The sequence below is a fragment of the Cygnus atratus genome, chromosome 1 (genome assembly GCF_013377495.2).
Source record: "Cygnus atratus isolate AKBS03 ecotype Queensland, Australia chromosome 1, CAtr_DNAZoo_HiC_assembly, whole genome shotgun sequence".
NCBI lineage: Eukaryota > Metazoa > Chordata > Aves > Anseriformes > Anatidae > Cygnus > Cygnus atratus.
Genome location: NC_066362.1, coordinates 94,759,308 through 94,773,985, shown reverse-complemented (window position 1 = coordinate 94,773,985; position 14,678 = coordinate 94,759,308). Strand labels below are relative to the sequence as shown.

General features: G+C 42.9%; 1 protein-coding gene and 1 long non-coding RNA gene across 10 annotated transcripts in view; one reads left to right on the top strand and one right to left on the bottom strand.

Moving 5' to 3' along the window:
- LOC118244898 (uncharacterized) overlaps nucleotides 1-14,678 on the bottom strand; it is a 127,267-nt gene that overhangs the window by 2,862 nt on the left and 109,727 nt on the right. For 4 of the 5 annotated variants that reach the window (XR_004777692.2, XR_007707949.1, XR_004777691.2 and 1 more), the window contains 4 exons: nucleotides 3,914-4,012; nucleotides 3,731-3,827; nucleotides 3,065-3,178; nucleotides 1,315-1,460 (listed from right to left, as the gene is read on the bottom strand). This is a non-coding gene — a long non-coding RNA (uncharacterized LOC118244898). Of the gene's footprint in view, nucleotides 1-1,314; nucleotides 1,461-3,064; nucleotides 3,179-3,730; nucleotides 3,828-3,913; nucleotides 4,013-14,678 lie in introns of those variants that run through there. The other variant, XR_004777693.2, reaches the window with a different exon arrangement.
- The window catches only part of CD200R1 (CD200 receptor 1), a 54,277-nt gene continuing 39,776 nt past the window's right edge, over nucleotides 178-14,678 (top strand). Inside the window, exons 1-4 of one of the 5 annotated variants that reach the window (XM_035540332.2) lie at nucleotides 837-1,718; nucleotides 2,472-2,720; nucleotides 3,088-3,190; nucleotides 3,937-4,405. In XM_035540332.2, the coding sequence (XP_035396225.1) occupies nucleotides 1,262-1,718; nucleotides 2,472-2,720; nucleotides 3,088-3,190; nucleotides 3,937-3,955 (828 nt within the window). In that variant the 5' untranslated portion in view covers nucleotides 837-1,261 and the 3' untranslated portion in view covers nucleotides 3,956-4,405. Of the gene's footprint in view, nucleotides 467-836; nucleotides 1,719-2,471; nucleotides 2,721-3,087; nucleotides 3,191-3,936; nucleotides 4,406-14,678 lie in introns of those variants that run through there. The other 4 variants (XM_050709432.1, XM_050709427.1, XM_050709429.1 and 1 more) reach the window with 4 other exon arrangements.

Below are 14,678 nucleotides of genomic sequence, written 5' to 3'. Positions count from 1 at the left end.
ATATATCCTAGAGGAAAGATCTTAAGCTGTTAGGTGACTTTTCTTTTTTCTTTGATAAAATCCTCACTGTCAGATCAGAACCAGACATGAAAATCACTTGGCTTATACTTTGTGCAAGTTCTGCCATAGATTTTCTTGCATAGTGCTACTGTGAGAAGAGAAGTGTACAGAAAGCAACCATCAATACCATTTCCTCTGCGTTCACCAATTCTCAGCACAGGAAGAAGCTCTGTGCTATGAAGAACCACCTATTTGTAGCTGCAGTCAGGAACCTTCAGGAGCGTAGGAAGAGCGGTGGCTCTGACTGCTGAGGATCACTGGCAGGGGATGATGAGGATCTCACAGCAAGCAGGATGGTGCAAGAAACCTGCATCATCCACACACGCAAGAGCTGCCTTGGAAAAGATCAGGAAGACCACGTACACCGTCGTCCTGCTCACCATCACTGCAGTCACAGGAGCCACAGGTAGTTCTGGCGGTACTTTGGGACCAAGCATCTATTAACGGCTAAGGAGGAAGGGGCAATGCATCACAGTCATGTTCTCTCGATTCTTCTTTGGGGAAAAAGTCTAGGGGAAGGAATCTTTAGAAAGTGCTGAAGGGATTTTTCTGATGCAAAAGCAATAACCTGCAAGAGCTTAAGATTTAATGGGAAGGTTCTTTCTTGTTTACAAACTCAGTTAAATACTTAAAAAAGATAAAGTCTAAAGATAATGGGATCTGAAAATACAGCAATAACCTTTCTCCTCCCTACCCTACATTAACTACGCAAATTCACATTTGTTTTTATTGGGATCAGGTAAGACAGGTGGTCATGGGGCACTGATCACGAGTCTGTCAGGGATCTCTTCATCTGACAGAAAGCAGGCATGTGTTTTATTTCCAGTTAAATGTCATACTTACTCTTCTACTGTTCCATTTGACAGCACTATAACCAGGGAAATTGGTTCATATAAACTTTGGAGTGACAGGACAAAATTTGCCATCTGTGCTTGACCTTATTAGGACGGCTGCTCATATCCAGCACAAAAGTAGGGTCAATGTCTTCATTCATTTTTCTCCATAACTGGGCAGTGATGTGGAGAGAAAAGCAACCAGAGATCTTCTCATACAGGTGGGCTCTGCAGCTCAGCCAGACTTTGCTTCCCAGTCATGTTGTTTATCTACTGGTTTAGGGAGGAGAACTCTACAGAAGAGTAAAACCAAGGACCAACTTCTGCAAACACAGCCATGAATTTGGCTATTTCTTTCTGTCCAAGACATGCGGCTCTTGGGCTGTCACAGACAGGGCCTCCCTCTGGAGTGTAACAGTGCTGACATTTCCCTCCGAAGCACAGACCAGAACTCCAAGGCTGCGAGTGACATCCTTGGGCACCTTTTCACACATCCTTCTCCTTCTTTGTCTCCTCCAGGAAACAGAATGGCAGCACAAGTGGGTCACATCGCTGTGATGACCTGCCCTAACAAAACAGATGCAACTATGGTGACGTGGAAAATAAGCCCCAAGATAGGAGGCCCCTGCACCTTGGGATACAGGGCTGATCAGAAAAAGGTGGACAGAACAAACTGCAGTGACAGCATGAACTGTGAATTCAGATCAAACCAGTCTTACGCCCTTGAGATACAGCAAGTGGGAATGGCTGATGAAGGAAATTACAGCTGTGAAGTGGTAACTCAGGAAGGGAATTTCCACCAGATGTACCAGCTGACCGTGCTAGGTAAGGGACTCCTTCCTCATTTCTCTCTTCTCCAAAGGACCACCTCCAGCCCCAGACAGACACAGCTCCTCTCCTCCTGCACAGGAGGAAGCGTGCACTGAGAAGAGGAGCTTTCTCAACGGCACTAATGGTCAAGCATGTCATTTAGTAGCTCTGTTTCTTCCCTCTCCTCATTTGCCAAAACCCTTCTCCCTTCTGCTGCCCCTTTCTGCCCCGCAGAGTTACAAGTGATGGGTGTGAAGCAATCCCCAATACGCTAAAGAAGGAGTCTGCATGTGCATTTTGTTCTCCTGTAGTCACTCACTAACACACTACTTTAATATGACAAAAACATGGGAGGGCAACACCTCCGAGTACTGAGACATTTGATCAAACACGGGATGTTGTTACCCAGGCAGGCAGAACAGCCCCATTTCCTGCTAGCCTGCCATTCAAATCCAGTTTAAGCCACATGCATAAAGGTTGCCTAGGACAAAAGTCTGATTCTGGGTAATTCCCCACCTCCATGTCCAGAGATGCCTCCTCTAATGGTACCTGGCTGTGGTAACTCACTTCAACGTGGGAGAGTTGTCCAAAATGAGGAGAAAAAAAAAAAAAAGGCAAATCTTTGTCACTTTGGCACACATTGCTGTGACGGGATGGCACCTCCGACCTGACTCTCCTCTTTTCATGACGTTCCTTTTGGGTAAAGAATAAGAACAGCCTCTGCCAACTGCAGCAACCCACATGTCTCCCCTTCCTGATGCTTTGCAGTCCCCCCAAGGCTGTCCCTGTACTGCGACGACCACAGGAACCCCGTGTGCGAGGCAGCGGCGGGGAGGCCGGCTGCTGAGATCTCATGGGTCCCTGAGAACAACTCCATGACCAAAGCAGACAGCCACAATAATGGGACAGTGACCGTGCTCAGCAGGTTCACAGCACACAGCACCGACGGGAAGACTGTAACCTGCATGGTGTACCACACAACTCTGAATGAGACCAAGTCCATAGCCTGCTCCTCACGTAAGCTCCCCCTTGTGTGTTCAGCATTCAAAATCCTGCCTAGCCCTCTGTTCAAGCACTTTGACAGGCATCAGTGACACTAGTAAGATTACAGCAGGAACCATGCAGCTGAGCTGAAGTTTTTGGGGAGAAATTCGTTGGGGGCAGGGAAAGATAAACAAAAATGCTGTGAGAATTGAAAAGTGCTCTGTGAAATTTTAGGCAAGAAGATAGATTTTTGTAGTCTTCCCTCCCACAGATAGAGCTGTGAAAAGACAGGATTATTCAGATGTACACAACAGAGAGTGTTGTCTAGAAGGTATGATCCTGAAAGAGGCACATGGTAAATGATCTGTGAAACGTACCTAAAAGAACTGTTTCTCTTCAGACAGCATTGCATGGTTTCTTCACTGTGTCATCATCCTTGGTTGTCTGCTGAGCCTCCTTTTCCTTTTTGCTCTTTTTCACCTCTACGTATTCTGTGATAACAGGTATGTGCAAGACATAGTACACACAAAACCCCTCTGGCCAGTCCTAGTTAAGTTTAGAAGGGCTTTTGGTACTACATGTCATGTGCAGTCACTTCAAAGTCTTTCACAAGCAAGCTAGTTCAGTTTGCACAGCTGGTCTCAGAGGCCATTCATGTGGTGTTAGAGATCTGCTGCCATACTTCTTCCAGCAGCAGAAATACAAAGGGAATGGGTAGTTTTATCTGTCTGGTTGATGGATCTGAACAAGGATTGCCAGGCTATGAAGAATAAGAGGTAGAAAATTGCCTTTCTGAGGTTGGAGCCAGACTTTTGGATTATCTTGTCTTACTCAAATGAAACTATGGAAGGCAGGGTCAGCGTAGAAGTGCAGGAAGTATTGTACAAGAGTGGAACAGGTCTGCTCTTGAAACTGCTCTGGAGTTCAGGCAGCTTGGCCAATTACTTTATCGGAGCTAGCCTCTCTGTCATGAGGTGCAGTTGCTGCCCAGAGTTACCATACATACAACACAGAGACAGAACTAACTGCTGCTTCCAACTTACTTAAGCTCCACGTTCGCTGGGGTTCATGACTTGCTTGGCCAGCTCTGGTCATGCTAATATGAGATCTCAGATATTAAGCCTTCTGTTCCTGAGATCCCTATCAAAATAAGGGGGAGGAATTCTGTTTTAACGTTCTTAGAGGCCAAAATTGCATTCATGAAAGAGACTAGTCCTCATACTTACAGTATTGATGTCTTGTTTCCTAGGACAATGAGGAACCAGTAAAAGCCAAGGCACATTCCATCTGCAGAGCTGTGTCTGGAGCTATTTGTAACGCAGCACCTGAGGAGAGATGAAAGAAACTCACAGTCAGCACTGTGAGATACAGCAGGGACTCACCAGTGCCAAAGCATGCAGGAAGAAGTAACAAGTATCCACAATGCAGCCAGTGTAACTGCGCAGAAACATGGCATGCAGGGCAGATCCTACCTGACCTTTGTCAGCTTTTTTATACCATTTCTCTAGTGCAACTGTAGACATTATCACCCAGACGACAAGCTGATACTTAAAAAAAATGTATCACTTTTTTAAAAATAAAACCTAATCTAACATACATGCAATAAGAAATTAATTTGCCATGTATGAAAAGAAGTCACTCCATTTTAAATAGATTATATCCTAGTATTTAAGTAGCCTATCTTATTGGTTAAGATAAATCAGAAGAAATTTTCTTGCATACTAATGAGAAGTAGCTTTCCAAGTATGGTTATACAGCACTGAAGCTAAATTTGAGCAGCATTCTCATTTTCCCTATATGAGTTTTAAAGATGCATCACTAAGAGCTACAAAAAAAAAAAAAAAGAGAATATTTGATCTTGAGCAGTTATGCCACCTGAAACATAGATGATATTACAATCCTGAGATCTAAGCCTCACACTTGCATGTACCTCTTTGCATAATCCGGAGAGCTGCAGCCCACGCAACACAGCTCTTTAATAACCAGTTTCTTTAAACACATCTTAGTGGTCCTAACACAAGGGAGTCCTTGAGTGCAATCTTCCGGTTGATGACAGGCTGCCACTTCTAAGCCTCTAAACATAACCATGCCTGTTCATCATTTCTGAACTTCTATTTTGGGTAGATGTTACTAGAGCTGAGTATTACTATGCACCTGAAATTTCAAAGAAACAGTAGGTATTTCAGACCCACCTAATTTCTCGAAACTCAGCAGAAATCCAGGTCTCATCAGTGTCACTGTACAGAAGACCCTGTTCCAAACTAATACACCTGGAGACCTTTTCCATCTGCCAGCTGTTAGACTTCTTTATACTCTTTACAACCCTTCTGATCCCACATGACATTAATTGCACATCCCCTGCCCACCCCCCATATCAACAGCTATTCAAGCATTTGTTTGTTTGGAGTATTAATTACACAGATCTCTAGCTCTCAGCCATCAAGCTGGGCTTAAAACTGGAGCATTAATGTTACAGAAAGTAAAACACAGAAACTAGGACCTTGGAGGCTGGCTTTTCTCCACAAATGACCACAAACCTCTGGTGTTTTGAGGGCATTGATGAAGTTCAACCAGATTTATTAGCTTTGTTCTAGCAGCTTGTGTACAAACACTAGGCTTAAGGTTGACAAAACAGGGTGATTGTCGGGACCCCCTGCCCAGAAGAGTACCTGACTGGGCTGAGCTTGAACTTACATAGTGGGCACAGAAGGCAGAGAACAGGGAACTCCACGGCTTTCAGAAATCTGTAAGATGATCATGATCTGTGTTCTTCATTCGCTGCTTTTATGCATGACTGACCACTTCTCAAGCTTTGTGAGCCTTATTTCATATCTGAGCCAGGACCAAAACCTCATATAAACTTCAGTGATAAGAAGAGCAAGCTTGTAAGTCTCAGCACATACAGAGTAGTCACCTAGCTTTATAGAGAAAACAAAATGCCATGTCACCACACTCCATCCTTGTGCAGCTTTTCTAGCAGCATAGCTGTCTGACAGTCTCTGTCCTCCCTTAGGCATCAGGCCCATCAATTATATTTAGATAGTAAGAATCTCAAGATAGTTTATGCTTATTTTTGTCTATTAAGTCTTGCTCATAACCTGATAACGTGGAAGATGTCTTGTTTCCTCTCTGAGTAGCAAACCAGCTTGGCCTCCACTTCCTAGCTGAACAGCTAATTTACACACCACTACCTTGCTTCTCTTCAGAGAAGGCCAACAGACTCCTATAAATGGCTGTTTAGGGGTGTTTCTGGCCATGACACCATACAAACGCAGACTGATTCTGCTGACAGAGCGCAGTGAAACTGCTCCTTTCACTCGCTGATGTGGCCCTGTTGTGCCCATGTGCTGCCGCATACAGCTGCTTGGTCACAGAGGTTCAAACGCTGCACAGCTGACACACAATGCAAATGAACTCGGGGATGAGAGCTAGACAAAGAAACGCTTTGGATGGCTAACTGAATTACCGCTAGTTCTTTGCGGTAACTGAACTGCCTTATCAAAGGCTAGCAGAAAACCACACTGACTTTAGTAGATATTTGTAGTTATCCTGGTGAGTGAGTTTCCACAGCGCACATAAACTGACTGACTGCACGCACATCATACTTGGCTAAATCGCATCTCTGCAGCAGCTGAGCAAGCTCTGAGCACCCATACATACAAACCTACCCACAAGCACACAGCTTCTTCACCACTGCATTTTTACATTAAGACCATCTGCAAAGCTGCAACTCTGCTTGACTTTTACTAAGTATATTACAGACAAACGCAGTATGCAGAGATCTCTTCCTTTCCTCTCTTTACAAACTGTAGGCAGGCAAAATTTCAGAGATGCCAGACATGCCCTAGGTTAACAATAGCCCACCAGTGTCAGTAGTATTCAGGACATGAATCTGAGACTTGCTGTACCTCTTGTTTGGGGCTAACTTATTGTATTTCCCTTCCTGTTCTCCAGACTGCTCAAGACTCTAGCCAGAAAGAAAAATAACTTACATTCTTTGTTGCCATTTCCATTCAAATGGCTCACAGTCCTATCCTCCTTCAGGGATGAAAGAGATCAAACTCACACAGCAGAGTCCACAGGATTGTGTGACCAGCCTTGTCCCTATTCCTTGGTCTATTTACTCTCAAAGCCATCACAAATCCTTCTGCAGGACAGAGTATAAAGCAACCTAGGCTTTCTACAGTCTGAGTTTCAGCCCAGTCTCCTGGGCAACTACAGGAGCAACCGAGAATGCTTCTTCCTTTCTCTCACTGGATGCCCCATCTTCTCATCAGCGTGTTCTCTGCATAAAGAGCTTTGGCAGGAAAAGATTGCTTGCCTTTTTCTTTCTTTAGCTGTCATTGGGGTATTTTAATATACCAGTTTTAAACTATTCTTCCCCTCCTCAAAAAACAAGCAAACAAAAAAACAAAGGAGGAAAAAGTTCTAACAAACTCAGACTGCACCAATTTTTCTCCCCCACCTCCACCCCTCAGTAAGAACTGACTTATCTAAGTTTCAGTCCTTCCCCATCATGTTCGCACAACTGAGAGACCACGGAGTCTCATTTTTTTGTTGCTTGGTGAGCTTGCCCCAGAGTATTACATAAAACCCCTCTCACATCCTGTTCTTTTGCGGAATTCACTCAGAGCTCTCCAGCGTTGCCAGCTGCATCTCTTCCACATTACTAGTCATAAATCCCTAGTACAATTCTCCTCATATCCCCCCAGTGCTGTCTGAACACAGTAAACAGGAACACAGACTGAAAGACATTCTCACTTCCACAGAGTATTTCTGAAGCTCGGTACAAGCATACACACCCACGTCATTCCCCTGACAAGCTCTCACACCAACCTGTAGGGTACCCTGCTTTTCTTCTACCTGCTATGATTTGTACAGCTGGAAAAAGCAAAATAAAATGAACAGAAAAGTGTGATTCTCACAGTGACTTTCCATTTCATGTATAAACATGTGAACAAAGATAAAGAAAATGGCACATATGTGTTTCTCATTGCAGGTAGTGTAAGATTGGGTTACTTCAGAAAATCTTATGAAGCGTTTGTATCCCTGATTCCATCTCTCAAATCTGCGCAGAAGTAACCTGTGTGCAAGAGTGACCAAATTGACACAACACTGGGAAAAATAGGCCTCTCCTTCTGGGTGTTTTTGGGGTGGCTGCCAAAAATCCTCACTTTAAGCCAAGAAGGTGACTCAAAAGGAAAAAGGTACTAAGGGAGCCAGAGCTAGAGATTAAAGCAAGAGACATCCCAGGCCCCTCTTTTGATCTAGGGTTTGTAGTATCGGCAGGATATGTCTAAAACAATGTTGCTCCTTGGTTGTGTGCCATAAGAAAATGGTCCCAAAATTCCCCCACCCATCCTACTGCTAGCAGCTTATTCCCACCTCCACAGTGTCCCATCACTGAAATTGGTACCAGTTTATGCAGCTCCTCAATGAGCAGTTAGGCAACTTGGTAGGTAAAAACGAGTCAGCTTTGAGGTCTGATCTACCCCAAGACTGCCATAAGGGAGTAAGTACCACGGCAGGGGAAAGGACCCGGGAGGTGGCAGGGCAGGTGAAGACATCTGCTTAAACAGCTGCTTAGTCCTCTCAAACACTGGTGGTGCTCCAGCACAAGAGTGAAGTTGTGTTCCAGTTAGAGGCAATATCTCTACAGTGGTAAAGAAACTGCAAAGCAGACTGCAAGGGAAGACATGGCTACTCATTTTAAAGAGCTCTTCTTGTGTCGAAAGATGAATAAACAACAGATATTTCTGCTTAATCCTCCTATTCAGTCTCACCCATTCTGGCACAGCTGCTTTCTCCAAAAGCGGTTTTAAAAACCTTGTAACTACTTTTCTGTCTTTGGACATGTTCAGGCATTGGCAGAAGATCACACTGTAAAGAAAAGGTATCAGATTATGAGTTTTTTGGGGAATAAGCTGGGGTCATGCCTGGACAGTGATAACACCCTGTCATTACTAGAGGAAAAATGTTTCCTCCAGTTCCATAACATCTAATGCAAAATTTATCTTCACACAGTTGTGTGAGAAGGTGGGACAAACAGAAGTCACAGTCACTATATCTATTTCCACATGCCTTCCCAGACTGTCAGCACAGGAAGCTTGGTGCTGTGAAGAAGGATCTCCAGCTCCAAGCAGCAGATCATTTGGGAGCAGGCTGGGCAGGGTGATCTGGCACAGCAAACAGCAATGCTGACTCCTGAGAGCACAGCAACAAGGTCTTCCTACTCAGCTGAGCGACTCATCCACTTGAGCACTGAGAGCAAAGTTGGCATGAGTTTTGTTGGAAAACTGCCTGAGCCTTCACACTGCTTGCTATTGGAGCAACAACCATGGCAGACTGCCTTCAGGAGCAAGTAGCTATTGATGCTGGAGGTCAGGAGAATGTGCACCAATTGTTCCTTAACTTTGTTGCACCCATGGCTAGATAGCATGCTCGTGTCAGAACAGGGTACTACTGATCAGCAGCTGGATGGAAAAAGGACAGAAGAAAATTCACTGCAGGAGCTACAATATAAATGCAGTAGCCTGTGTTCCCCCCCAGTGGGGAGTCTTTCAGAAAAATGGGACCAAGCAAGTGTGCTCCCCAGGTTGCTTGTCATGAGGCCACACAGCAAACTCACAGCTGAGAAAGCATCCAAATGACCTTTCCTGGTCCGCTGCTGGACAGAGAGGGAGGAGAGGGGAAATGGTGAAGGTAGTGAGCTTTGGTGGGTTTTGAGGGGTTGGGGGGGATGTGTGGGAGAAAGGTGGCAGGGAACAGCATAGGAGATGTTTAACTTTTGTCAGGAAAAACAAATCCCAATCTAGAGGTTCCAAACTATACATCTACACATGCCAGTGGCTTTCACAGGGCTTTTTGTTGGTTGATACAAACTGGTATTTCCCCTGGGTACAGGCTCTCTTCAAAACACTTCAGACGGATTTTTAAGGGAAAATCCTTTGATGGAAGCTCGCTATTGAACCCTCTCAGAGGAACATGCATCAAAGCATGCTTCTTTCTGACACGTAAGGCTGACAACAGGAGGTTGTCTTGGAGTAGACAGCAGATCCAAGTGGCTGCCTGGCCCATCAAGGCACAGGCCAAGGCATAGCCACCAAGGTCCCTTCGTGACGTGTACCGGAATTGGACATCATCCAGAAGGACAAACACTTTCTGGGTTAGGAAAACGAACACATTAAGTAAAGACAATTGTGTTGCTATCTTCCTTAAAGCACTTAAAACAGCACTTGCCATCGTGATTGCCAAACAACATCACAGAAGAAAACCACTGAACCCCACATATCTAGCAGTTAGATTGCTCCTGTGTTTGGAGGGGAATAGCTAATAAGAAACTGTGTGCACTGTGGTTTCCACAACTATGCTTATACATCTGTTGCAATACTCCATCCATGCACAAAAACCTCAGGGCACCAGATAAAGCAGATGTTTGCCCACTGCAAATTCATTCAGAGTTAAAACTAAAGGAAAAACAAAAACACACACAGAAAACAGTGCAGAAGAGTTTGGAGAAGAATTCTGTACCAAAGACAGAGCTGGGAATATATTTATGATGGTTGTTGAATTTCTGAATACTTCGATTTGTTTCAGCCAAAAAAGCCTCAGAATTAAACATTTAGATTCAACGTGTAGAAAACTAAGTCTTGACTGATATCTAACCACCACCAAAAAAGATGCACAGGAAATCCTCACAATGAATCAAGTGCTGTTTTGGCTCAGTGAAAACTCTCATTCCACCCTAAAAGTTAAGTGTTACTACTTGCTTGACGTGTAAGATGGAGATTAAAGAGCAGATAGTATATTTTGGAACTCTTACCTTGGTTTTACACAAAACAAGTACATGAGAAAGTATATTAGAAATTATATTAGTATATTATACATCAGAAAGTATATCTCATGCACTGAGATGTGAAAAAAAACAGATTTAAAAATATCTGGAGGTATATCAAGAAGTGTATTCACATGGGAATGTATGAAAAAAATAGCATTTTCATAGCAGTCCACATTTGTATGAGAGCAATAACACCTTGAGGATGAGACTTTGGAGGCAAACACCACAGTCAGGTATTAGAGTTGCCTGCACATGGTCCTGCACCCTCAGCCAAAAAGCTGGAGCTGAAGAGAAGACAGGTTCTCCCCTGCCCCCTTCACATTCACCTAGGTGCTTAATTATTCTGCATGTCTGCTTGTGACATAGCAGCAAGACATTGTATTAACATAACATCAGGCATTATGCTGGTGAACGGAGTCCCGGGTGAATTACTGCTCTATGTCTGTAGTCATTTCCGAAGCTCTGAAGAACAGTATAGCCTCTGAGACTTGAGACACCTGACACTGTCACATAATTCCAGAATCTGAGAGTCAATTTTAATCAGACTTTGCTTTTATCTCTTCTTATAACCAAAGTCTTTCTTCACTCTTATTTGCAGAAATAAAAGAAACCATGGCTCATGTGCTAGAAGGTAAATAAATTTCTCCTACTACAATGCATTTTAACTGTAATTCTTCATTAGCATGTCTTTAGGAAACATTTTCCTGAAAGAAAAGTATGGATTTTGCCTCAGATCCTCCTGTAGTAGGGATAGCAGACATCATCCTTCATGACAGAAGAGACCAAACCTATCTTCTTCAGAGAGATTCCGTAGGAACAGTCGTCCCCATAAGAGCAGGTCTGTTGGCAAACTTTACTACTAGAGCAAGCTTTCGTCTGAGGGTAAAACTAAAGGGAAAATAAATCTGTACCTGTTTTCCTGTTAGAATTTATTTGGCTATGACTTCCAGCCGTTAATGGACAGTATACGTTTCTCACAGAAGACTCCTTTAGCACCTAGTATTTCATCTTGGATGGCTTTGATAGATTATAAATAATCAAATCTTTGTCAAAAGAACTAGTTTTCAGAAACAAACTTTTCAACAGAGCGAAGGAATTAAACCAGTGCCTAGCCATGATGGAATTAGGAATGAGGTGAAGACATACACCTTTTATTCATAAGTGGACCTTCAAAATTTCAGCACTAAACTTTTTCTAACAAGTTGCACTTCCAGTGGGGAGAACGCCTTTATTCTCACTCACACTAGCAGAGAGTTTTTCTTCAAATAGCTCAATTTCTGAGGTGGGTTGAGTTGGAAGCAGTTATCAGGGGAAGAAAAGTTCTATATCCCACAACTCTACTGGTCTCCACAAAAACTTGCTGTATTTAGCACCAGAAAATCCCTCATTAAACTTGTACAACTTAAGACTAACCATAAACATGGATTTCTGTATTGTATACTTGGGCACAATTACTTGAGCCATCAAATCATTTCAATCTTATAGAGCAGGAAAAACATGCAAATAAACCATAGGCATAAGAAAGGACTTCATTTCAAACGTCTCTTATGGTTCTGTTATCGTTTCATGATAAGCAATCTGTATCGCTGAAAGCCGCAAGAGGTCTAAGCACAGAAAACCACACTGACCCAGCTAACATTTGTTCTCACGCTAGTGAGCAAGTTGCCATAGTAGGGACAAGCTGGTTACAATGGAAGGCATGCAGCTGACCTGAATCAGGTACGCTCTGCATGCACTGGTCAGGACATACCTCACCAACAGGCATATTTATATCTCATTCAACTTTATGAGACCAAGCAAGACTCTACAGGCAGGTATCACTGCTAGGTTGGGTCAAAATTTCCTAAGTGCCACAGAAAAGTTGTTCTGATCACTCTCCACCACTTCCTGCCAGGCTATATTGAAGCAGTAACCTTACTGTACTTTTGCAGGAATCCAGCCAGAGCACAACAGAAAAGAGTCAACATCTTATTTAAGAATTTCTTTCTACATAACCAGCCACAGGTTTCACTCCCCTCAGGGCTAACCAGACTCAGCATTGCATTCTGGATACTACAGGATCACAGGCAAAACAGAAGTTCCCCACAACTTGCAGATAAGTCACACTTGAACTCATTTTGGAGGAGAAAAAAGAGCAGAATCCAGGGCAGCAGATGCCACTCTGAGTTCCAGCAAAGTGCCTCTAGTGTCAAGCAAGTAAAAACAAAAACAAACAACCCTACAAAGCTATTACCAGCACTTCTAACGAAGCTGTTCCCCCCACAGTTTCTTCTCTCCTACAGACCGAATTCATCTCAGCTGTCATCCATGCAAGCAACTGCCCAGCCACAGCTGGGCAAAATAATGACACCCTTCATTAATTGCTTCTGGATAGCCTTTCCCTTTGGTCTGTGTTCATGTCATCATGTCACATTGTCAGGAATCACAGACTGTAAAATAATGCACATATGCTACATTTGTAGATTGTTTGGACCTTTTCTTATATCTTTCATTTGCTTAGTTTTCAAGCCCCTAATAATGTGTTTTAAACATGATTTTCATGTTTGTTTTTTGCCTTTTTTCTATCTGCTTTACTTCTTGATGTAATATATTTATGTTAATGCTATAAAGTGAGCAAGAAGTAGGAAGAGCTTTTTGTGAGAAAACCAACCATTACTTCTAACTTTCCATTACCAAAACAAACTGAGATCAGTAAGTTTCAGGTCTTCCTCTGCCACACATGCTTAGTTGCAAAACAGCAAATCTGTGACCACACATTCTTTATTTTTTACTCAGTGTATCTGCCCATCAGAGGATTATGAAAAATCCACCTACATCTTCTCAGCATGTGAGCTCCCCCGTGACCTTGGTTCTACCTATCTCAAGTTAGCAATACCTTGCTATGTAAGCACCCCTTCATCTTCCATGTGTTTACTCATACAACAGCCCTTTGAATATGTATGTGCTTACAGCTAGGAAATTACAAGCAGCTACCTGCTCAACAGCAAACAGGAAGTCTGAAGTCTGGAACAAAGCAGAGCTGAGGTTATGCTACAGACAGCATGGCACTTTAGTCCCTAGGCCTCTTCTTTCATGCAATATGACTAGTGGAAGGGAATGAAATGGCTTAGGGACATTCTGCTAAGTGAGACTTCTTACTTTGGAAAAGGATTAGATAAAAAGAAGAGGCAAAATAGAATTTAATCATTTATCAAAAAATGAACCTCCTGAAATATGAGTAGTAGACAAAGCCTTTTACTTTGAACAAGCTATATTGTTGTGTTTGTCTTTGTTGTTGTTGTTTTTATTATATTTTTTTACAAGTAATCTTTAGCACAAGTACTGTGCAGAAGGATGTGTGGGTGCTTGTAAGCAGGAGTGATAAGGTCAGCCCTTAAGAATGCGTGACAGTTCCATTATAAGAATGTTTCCTACAGTTTATTATATTGCTAAATGTTTATGCTGAATTGTCTGTGGTAGATGTCTGCCTCAGCATGATATTTGATTTTATTCCTTCACTTTTTAGCTTAGGTCAATAACCTCCAAGAACCTTTTGCTCATATCAGAAAGTGTGGACAGGCTTTTATTTGAAAAAGCCATAGCAGTGATATATTTTAGATCAGGGGGTAAATACATGTCAGCATTTACCTTTCTGTTAATGACACGCTGTGCTGAGTCCCACAAAGGCCTGGTCCAAATTAATCATGGGACAAGACTTTGTAAATGTACAATTCATACATGCACTGCTCTATTTACTGAATCTTTCATCCCAAATGAACATGCAGGAGTTCCAGAGGATGAAAGCACAGGTACAGCCCAGGGCTGCTGCAAGTCTTTATTCACAAAAATGTGAGTGCAAGCCCAGACCCTAAAGTCCTTGCAAAGGGCAATTATATTTTGAAACAGAAGTATTTCTAAAGACAGGTGAATGTATCTGTATAAATTCAAAGTAATTATAATTTTACAAGTATGAACAGAATAAAAAAGGGCTGGGCCTGCCATTTTAGAAAAGGGAAATGGAGTGAGTGTAACACAGCCCTTTGTGAATCTGGACAGAGAGGAACAGTTGTATTTAAGTTAGGGAGGTTTAAGATTGCTATGGTTATCATGACAAGAAAACACAGTAAGCCTCTGGGGTTCAGAGGAAAAGTCCAGCAGAAAAGAAATGACCTAAA